A 9,393-nucleotide genomic window follows, 5' to 3' on the forward strand; every position below is an offset into this window, starting at 1 on the left:
CTTATGCATCTCAGTGATATTTGGGGCTGGGAGAGTGACCAGAATTTTGCTGATTTGCCAAGTTCAGACACTCATTTTATAAAGGTTCTAAACCAGTTATGGGAATCTCTTTGTTTGACCTTCTCAGCTGCAGACCTTGTCTCTGGGGAATGCCTCCCCAGTTCTCATGAATAGATGAGCATCCAGGGTCTAGAGCAGAGCCTTGCACATGATGTCGGCACTGCAGGGTTGTTGTGCAGTTTGGACTCTTTCCCCCTTGTGTCTCTGATAGTAGAACCCTTGGTCTGCTCATGCTTAGCCTAAACCCTCACTTGTGTCCGAGCTCCTGGCCTCCGTGGTGCTCTGGAGTTTACATTTGTTGAATTGAATCTTAGTCCAGAGGATCCCAGAATCAGTTTTTGTTCTCCTTTGGACTACTTGTGACTTGTCAATAACAAAGATCCATTTGGAAAAATTCTTCATTCTCCTATGTATTAGGAGTGAATTGGAGAGCATTTTAATACTCTAATTTACTTCTGTTTATTTTGCAGGTCACGGAACAAAAAACCAAAGGTAAGATTGTTTTTACTTGTTTAATTCAGAAGAACCATTTAGAATGTTTATTTCACCTCGTCCACCAGTTGCCAGTTTTCTTGAACAAGGAAGGAGAGCTCTGTGTACAATAATTGGGTCTTTGCTGAATTGGCAGAATCCAGCCTGGCATTGGGCAGCACTTGCATGACTGTTCGACAGTTTTCAAGAAGAGGGGGGGAAAAGTGCACTTTATTGCAGGTAATTGGGTTGTGCCTTTGAGCTGAGAGTCTCAGAAAGTTTTTTCATTTAACAGGCACTAAGAGCTTCTCCTTTGGAAGGAAGAACTAAGGGAGTTTAATGCTCCCGTCTGCGTTATTTTTTGGTCTGCAAGAAAAGTCCATCTTTTTCAAGAAAAGCATTACATTGTCACCTGATGGGGAAAGCAGGGTTATGTTGGAAGGGTTATGTGCACACCTGTTTCTTGAAGTACTAGATTGAATACTGGCATTCGCCCAAATGAAGGACCCTGTTGACTTGCCTCTCAGACTTGCCAATATTTGACTCCCCTTCACAGGAAAGATCAGTGAAGACAGATGGGGGGTGTCCTTCTCTCATCTCTGCTCATGTTTTCCTTCTTGTACCATCCCGAGTCTGTTTTTCACAAGATACATGAATGGTGGTTGTCACAGCTCTGATACATGCAGGCCCACACTGGAGCAGCCCTAGAGAAAGGAGGCTGCTCGCCTGTGGTCAGCCCCTGCTAGAGACGCCCCTCAGCCCGGATCAGGCTTTTCTCCCCTGTTCTCCTGCAGCCCTTAATACAAACAGATGCATCTGTCCTAAGGGAACAAGTGGGGGGAAACATGATAAAAGTGACAAATAGAGTTTTTAGAAGTCTCAGTGAACGTCCAAGGTTTTCATCTTACCTCTTCTACTTAGACCCACATCTTCACTGTTATCTTCAGAACTTCCCTAGTCCAATAGAAGGCTTCTTCCCCAGGGCCCCTTCCTTTTCTTTGTTCCACCACACACACACACACACACACACTCTCACACAATCACACTCTCCCCCCCCTATCCCCTCCCCCCCACCTCTCTGTGTCTCTCTCTGTCTCTCTCTCAGGACAAAAGCCCCATGTGTGATGATGGAATGGGGAGGTTGAATTTTATAAGGAATAAAGGTTAATAGTCACCCACGTTTCAAAGGGAAACCCAGACTTTTATGTCTGTCTACTGTTTTTGAAAAGGAAGTCTTTCTTCTGGGATTAGATGGGACAGAGGCTAAGGATGCTGCTGAAGCTGCCAGTGAGTGGGGGGTTGGGGGTGGCATGGCCCCATTTCAGACTGGCACTGGGGACAAGGTAGGTTGGGGGTGCAGAAGGGGAAGGAGATGGGGCGGGTAGAGCAGCAGTGGGGTCTGAAGCAGAAAATAGGGGAGAAAAGCTCCAGTTGTGTGGCCACAGAGTTGGATAACATAGGCACCCCCTGATTTTTTTTTAAGGACTAAAACTCAAGTTATTCATTCCGAAGAATGCCACAAATTGCTGTTTTCCCACACTAAATTGTGTTTGAGGATTTTGCCTCCCTCTGTTGACCTCGTTGCATTACACACACCTTATCCCACTTATTTGTGTGGGTAGCTCTTAGAAGGCAGGGCTTGGCTTCCTTTCTGGTTTGTATTCCCAGCCCCTGGCACACTGCTCTGCACATGAGAGATACTCAATAAGCATTTCCTTTCCAACACAGAAAGGAAAGGAAAGGAAGGTCGCCCAAGACGATAGTAAAGATCTCCCTGATGTATCATGATAGTCTTCTCTTTATTTTTATGAAATGTTAGGTGTACAGAATCCAGAAGTAGACGTCCTGGGATTTCCCTTGCTTGCTTTCTTCGTTACCAGTTAAGGTGAAGATGGGGGCCTCTTCCTAGTCCCAGCCAATCTCCACATCTGGTTCTCTTGTCCTGTCTCCTGCCACCTACAGAATACACGCATGATCTCTCTTCCTTCTGGGCCCCTTGCTGCTTGGTAACCCCCAGCTCCTCCTTAGCCAAAGCAGGGTCAGCTGTAGTCAGCTTGTGCAGGCTGTAGGTGGCCCTGGGCTATGATTTGGGATGAGAATTGAGATCGAGGTCTAGCTTTTCATCAGGTCCTGGGATCCTGCAGCTGGAAGGAACCTTGGGCACAATCTTCTCAAACCATGATGTTACACGTGAAGAAACCAACACCTGGAGAAGGGAAATGAATTGTCCTTTCCAGTATCTCTTCACTAAGGAGATTGCCTGCAGGTGCCTTGAACTCCCATTCTTCAGTCATAACTTAGCACCCAGTTTTTCCTCCTTCTGGTCACAGGAAGGAGGCCAATCACTCTCTCTTTCCTGTGCTTTAGGGCTCATCTCTTCCTGCTTCCTCTTGGGTCTCTCCTGCTCTGTCAGCAGGTCATTCTGCCTCACTCTCTGTCTGCCTCCATCTCTGCTTCTCTCCTTCCCTCCCCATCTTTTGTTTACCACCAGCTTTTTTCTGTCTACTCAGTCCTAAAAATGTTCATTCTCTCCTCACCTTGATTGTTTTTTATCCTTAGACAGATCTGACATAACAGGGACGCCTGATCTAGAGGCAGTAGAATAGAACGGAAGGAGTGTTACCCATGGAGGCCAAGGCCATGGGTTCGAGTCCCAACTCTGCCCTAATCCATGAGACCGTGGGCCTGAGGTCTTGTGTCTCATTGGGTCATCTCTAAGGTTCCTTCTGATTCTAAGCCCAGTAACCCCTATGCTTTCAGACTCATTTGTTGCAGTTTCTTTCTGCTTTAATGCTTTTCTATTCTCAAGTATAATGGAGCACTTTTTATGCTAGACTAGAAGGGGCACACAAGAGAAATAAAGAACATGGGCCCTTGTCTTCAGGAAGATGATACTTATGTTAGGAGCACAGCATTCATGCATGTGACATTGTGCTGCAGAGGGTACAAGATGGCGTCTGTGGTCCATTGCTATGTGATAGGAAATGAGTACAGCTGATAGGGAAGAATAAGATGACCTCTCATCTCCTGGTGGTCATAAAGGTTGTCCAGGTGGCCAGTGACCTTTGGCAGAGAGGGCGAGGACACTGTGAGCATAAGGAAAAATTATATAAACAGTAGAATAGAGATGGGAGTGAGTGTGACCCAGTGGGGACAATAAAGAGACTGGATCGGAGAATTCTAAGTTGAAGTCATAGGGGGTTGGGCCATGAAAGAGTCAGGGTACTGCTTGTATGTTTTTAAGTGGGAGAGTGTTTTTAAGTAAACTAAGTTGGTAGTTGTATGGAAGATGGCCTGGCAATAAGGAGGATAGCCAGGAGATTGGCAGTCATCTAAGCTTGGGGTCATGACAGCCTGGATTTGGGATAACTGGACTAAAGAGGGATTGATGAAACCGTGATGAATCTGCAATGAAGAAGTGATAGGACTTGGTATGAGGTCATATACAGCAAGTCAGGGAGAAGGAAGAGTCACCAATACTTGCAACAGAAGATGGAAAGAGACAGTCATACAGGTACAAAATGGCTAACGTCTGATCATCGTTGAGAAGAGAAGAGCCAAGGGAAGGTGTCACCACCTTTGGCTGTTGGTAAGAATCTGCCAAGTGCTGAATGGATGAGTGAATGAAGCCCTCATGTGCAGAGCCCAGTGCTGAGCCCTGGGGATACAGCTGGAGAGCCCCTGCCCTCAAGGAGCTCACCTTCCAATGGGGTAGAACACACACACACAGAGAAGGTTTCAGCTGCCAGTCAGATGGAAAGTTTCGTGGTCCTTAGGGTACAGGGATAAAGCAGATGGTGAGACGTTCAATGTCATTTCCAGCGATGACATCATTTCATTTTCTGATGTTGGTGATAATGGGTGGGTGTTCCCGATGTGTGGCTACAGCCCCTGGAGGAAGGAGCCCTCCCCAGGGGCTGCTTCTCAGGATGATGGCAGGGGGCCCTAGGCTGGTGGCATGACTGTTACCAGCGTCTTGGCTCAGGCTCCTGGCTCCGTCAGGATCTGTACGGAGATGGCGCTGGTGGTGGTTTGGTTTGCCTGGCACATACTCCTTCGAGGATACCTTGCTGCTTCAGCTTGTCTGGCTTGCCCATCCCAGTATCTGAGGTATTTAACCATTTGAAGAATTCAGATAAAGGTGGAGAAAGAACTTAGTCAGGAATTTCCAGCAACAAAAGCTCTTTTGTCCTCTCCATCCCTTCCTATTCCCAAGCCTCCAAGTCATTTGTCTTGAGAATTAGCAAGAGTCACCAAGTATAGAGAATGAGAGGGATGTTCCAGTTTGCAGGTGTTGCTGTGCCTTCTGGTCATGGCAGGTGACAGTCCCATGGGTACAGAGAAGTAGGAGCTTGTCTCCTGCTAAAGAATGAGCTGCAGACACTTAAGGAAAGGTTTGCTCTTCTTCAGTTCAAGAGGGAGCCAGTGGGAAGAGACCCTGGAGGAGCCAAGGGGAAGCCGGAAGATTGGCCTGGCTAGGCCTTGGCTTTGAGGCTTCTCCACCCTCAGATGTGGTGCTGTGGGTCTCTGAGAGACCCCTGGAGAACCTGTCTCCTGGAAGAAGGATTCAACGTGCTGTGCCTTGCCGTGCTTGGCTTCAGAGGGATCATGGAGAGCAGTGGGGAGAAGTTACTCTGTGATTACTTGAGACGGGAGGTCTGCCCACCAGGGCAGAGGAATGCCTGAGGGAGTAGTGGGGTTTTTGCTCTCTGGAGGGCTCCACACAGAGCCTGCATGACCACCCAGATAAGATGCTTTTCTCAGATGTGGAATGGTCCCATGGCGACATCCTTGATGGCTGAGTTCTGTGATTCTGAGAGAAGTTTCCAGTGTTTCAGCAGCAGGGAGAACATCTGATACTAGTTTAGGGGTAGCATGAGAGGAGCCCTAGTTGAGAAAGTTAACCTGATAGCAACCATGGAGAGGTCTTGCTGAGAAGCCTCCTGAAAGGTGACCAAGCTTTCTGGACCTGGAGTGGAGGCCCTCAGGCCATGGCTTCTGATCCAAGGCCAGAGCTTCAGGCAGATCCGGGGAGGACGGGACAGATAGCAGGGGGTCCCGGCCACAGCTGGAGTCTCTTTGAGGAGAGCCAGGAAGAAATGTTTTTTTCTCACTGTAGGGACCTAATTTAAATTGGAGATAGAGAAGATGGGAGAAAAAAAAATCTGTTCACACACCCATATTTACTAAGATTAACACAGAGATAATAGTGGTTTATGACAGCGGAAAGAAGGGCTGCTATTAATAACACTGGAGGCCTCTGAGCTAGTTTTGTTACCTGTGGCCTCAGGCAGAATCGCTTCTTTGGATCTCTGTAAAATGACAGACTGAGATCTGGCAGATCTCAGGCCCTTGTCAGCACCTGGGCAGGTGCCTCCCTGGGGTCTCTCTTCTCTTTAGGCAGCTTCTGAGTCCAGCCTCAGGTGGAACCAGTCCATGTCCCCTTTAATGCCATTGACCAATCCTGCTTTCAATGGCTTCCAGAGTCCACCTTATCAGATGTGTGCCCTGTCTCCAGCCCAGGACCATCTATTTCTTCCCTTCACTGACCTTTGAAGATAGCAGCACAGCCACGATTTTTTTAGTGCACCCAGAAATCCATTACGTGGTTCTTCTGACGACTTGAACGTGGTAGAGACAGCTCTCGTTCTTCCAGCCGCCTCGTTGATTTGGGGGTTGAGTTTCTGGTGCCCGTCTCTTTTCTGTCTGTCCCCATCTGCAGATCCTTCTCCTCGAGTGAGAAAGCAGAAGTGAGATAAGGGTTGAGTTGTTCCCCCTTGTCCCCACCACCCGCTTGCTCCCCTGGCCACTCGCCATCTGCTGCTCCTTGCATCTTCCACTTATCTCCGTCATGGCTCAGAAATCTGTATTACTCTTAGAATTCATCACATGCTTCAGCTTGTTTCATAGACTTGTGCATCGCTTATTTCTCTTATTAACCTTTTTTCAGTTAATAAGCATTTATTTTCTCTTTCTCCTCCTCTCCCTCCCCAACCATTGTAACAAATGTGCATGGTCAAGCCAAACCGTGCCTTTCATCTCATATTATTCTTAGCCAGGGGTTCACAGACATTGTGATGCTGACCTTTGCTTCTCCTGGGGTTAGCTTGCAAGGCTCTGAGCAGAGCATCTCTGCTATCTCTGCTTGTCTCTCAGGCTGTCTAAGGCCCCTAAGGGAAGAGTCACCTTGGAGAACTGGGGAACGTTTTCCCTAACCCTGACGCTCTTACGTGGGATTCTGTTCCCTCTGGGTTCTAGAGCAGAGCACTAGGGCTGCTCTAAAACATGCCTGGCTTTCTCTCCAAGGCAGGCTGCCTTAGAACTTTTGCACTCTGTGGCTTTTGCAGGCTCCATCACCACCTTTCCTGACTGTTCCTCAGCCCCTCAAGTGTGATCGTTTCTTCTCTCATTCTGACCCTGTTTTAATTCGCTGTAGCCCAGTGTGTACGTGCCTCACCCCCCATTAGACTGTGAGCTCAACGAAGGCAGGGACAGTTGTTTATGTTTGCTTCTGCATACCCCCAGCACCAAGCACACTCCTACTGGAATTGAAGTTCGTTGAATTCCACAGCGATTAAGACCCAGGTTCAGTAGAGTAAATTGCTGCATGCTGCTGCATACTGTTATTACCATTTATTTCTTAGGAAAAACTCTGCAGTACTGAAGATGCCATAGGAAACACGTGCAGACTCCTTTTGGAATACTCTGAAAGGGAAAAGAACCATCTGTATTGATTTTACTGTGAATTGATGTGCACCTGTAGAAAAATGTATTTAATTTCATGGATTTATTTTCCTATCGCTTTCAGTGCCCGAAGTGACGAAACCAAGTTTAAGCCAACCAGCGGCCGCCAGCCCAATTGGCAGCTCTCCATCGCCACCAGTCAATGGTGGCAACAATGCCAAAAGGGTGGCAGTGCCGAACGGACAACCGCCAAGCGCCGCCCGCTACATGCCTCGGGAGGTGCCGCCGCGATTCCGTTGCCAGCAGGACCACAAAGTGTTACTAAAACGCGGGCAGCCCCCTCCACCCTCCTGCATGCTCCTTGGGGGTGGGGCCGGGCCTCCTCCCTCCGCCACGCCCGGAGCAAACCCCAACAACGCACAAGTGACAGGATCCCTGCTGCAAAGCGAGAGTGGGCCTGCATCAGGTGAGGACCAGGCGGGGAGTGGGAGGTGGGGGGGGGGCGGCGGCTCGGGAGGGACCCCCGCCCCAAAACGTCAGCCAGCGTCTGGAGGTGAGGGCCATGAGCACGTGGCTCCTGCTCCAGATCATTGGCCTTTTACAACATCACACAAGACTAGCCATAGCAGCTCTGCGTCTGCTCTCAGAGTAGGGCAGAGATTTGTCCCCAAAATGCCCTGTTACATTTGCACCTTGTTGTCAGTCTTTCCCAGGTGGGAGCTGTCGCTGCTCTTTGTCTGAGGCCCTTAAGAGATACGCAGAGTGTGTTTTTGGAGCCCGGAAAAGAACACAATAAAAACTTGTTCTTATTTTTTAAGGCTCCGGTTTGATGTTTATAAACCAGAAGCAGTGAGGAGAAGACACAGGCCTGCTCTGAGATAAAAGAGCCTGTTGTCGCGCTGGGGCCCATGCCAGATAGTGCCCTCCTCCTCCCCCTGGGCTGGATCCGGAGGCCTTACACGTGATCCAGCTCCTTTTGTTGTTACTGAGTTTTAGACTTTACTTGGCTCATCTCAGAGATCAGAGCTGACGCCTCCCACAATTCTCACTGTCGGCTGGATCCCAGATCTGGAAGAAGCTGGCAGAGGGCTGGCCATCGGGTGTTCACGAACCCACTGTGCACCCAGCACTATCCTAGGCTCACACCCGAGGCAAGATTGGAATTGGCGTGTCCTTTGTAAAAATTGGTTTGGGGGTTGTTTTCAGAAGGTAGGCAGAAGAGAGTCTCTGGAACAGTAGATATGGATATTAGGGTTCATGGAACCACAAGGAACCACCAAGCTCTGGAATGCCCTCTCTCCAGCTGCTGGTAGAATCTTTCTGAATGTACTTTGTGTCTGGTTGATACTTCATCTATGTATAGAGGTTGTTTCCCATGATAAAACAGAAATTCCCGTATTCTTGCGTGGGCCCCCCCCCACACACACACACAGACGCACACACAGACGCACACACACACCATAAGGAGTCAGACAAGCTTTGTTGATTGGTTGCTGTCAGGAAGGTGCTGTGCTATGTGGCTAGAGGATCACTGAGAACCACATGCTGGGCCGGTGTAGTTCGTCTGCCTCTGTGCAGGTTTATGATGAAAGAACACACATCTGCAGACAAATCATAAGAATGATAAGCCTCCCGGGCCTGTTCCCTGTGCTTCGGGTGGGTGCCCGCCTTGGCTCTGCCCAGGCAGCAGCTGGACCTGGGCATAGAGCCTGGTGGGCCGCCTGATGGCGGGGCTTTTACCCATCCCCGTGTCTGGGGCTGTGTGGCCTGTCATCTCCATTCCTGGAGGTTATTCAGTGATCTTTGAGAATATCACAGCAGGGAACTAAAGATGAAGTTTTTTGTTCTAGTCTTAAAGAGACAGATTTATTAATATCAAGTAAAGCAACAGGGGAAAATTTTCAAATGATTTCATCGTGTTTGGCCACGAAACTCCCAGCCTTTCTTTAGGTTTCATCCAGCTGGTATAGACAGACACCTACTAAGAGCCTTCCAGGCATCTCCATCCCCATGGCTGTGGTAGCACCTTGTACAAAGATAATCGCATTTTTATACTAAGAGCTCTGAAGGTCGGTCCTAGCAGAACTTTGGGGGGTGGGATGGGCACGTACAGAGTGTCTGTGAGACTTCTCCTGCCCTAGAGACAAAGGAAGAGGCTTCAGAGGAAGGAACCCCCCC

At 48.9% G+C, this 9,393-nt stretch overlaps 2 protein-coding genes across 8 annotated transcripts in view; both read left to right on the top strand.

Annotated features, from left to right (window-relative positions):
• Positions 1-9,393, top strand: part of ADSL (adenylosuccinate lyase) — a 300,844-nt gene that overhangs the window by 196,185 nt on the left and 95,266 nt on the right. The window lies entirely within an intron of this gene.
• Positions 1-9,393, top strand: part of TNRC6B (trinucleotide repeat containing adaptor 6B) — a 230,321-nt gene that overhangs the window by 157,863 nt on the left and 63,065 nt on the right. For all 7 annotated transcript variants that reach the window (XM_069102859.1, XM_069102858.1, XM_069102857.1 and 4 more), the window contains 2 exons: positions 531-552; positions 7,340-7,681. In XM_069102859.1, the coding sequence (XP_068958960.1) occupies positions 531-552; positions 7,340-7,681 (364 nt within the window). The remainder of the gene's footprint in view (positions 1-530; positions 553-7,339; positions 7,682-9,393) is intronic.

This window comes from Petaurus breviceps, unplaced genomic scaffold, assembly GCF_028583685.1.
Source record: "Petaurus breviceps papuanus isolate PSGF00001 unplaced genomic scaffold, PetGlider_PUasm1.0 558, whole genome shotgun sequence".
Classification (NCBI taxonomy): Eukaryota; Metazoa; Chordata; class Mammalia; order Diprotodontia; family Petauridae; genus Petaurus; species Petaurus breviceps.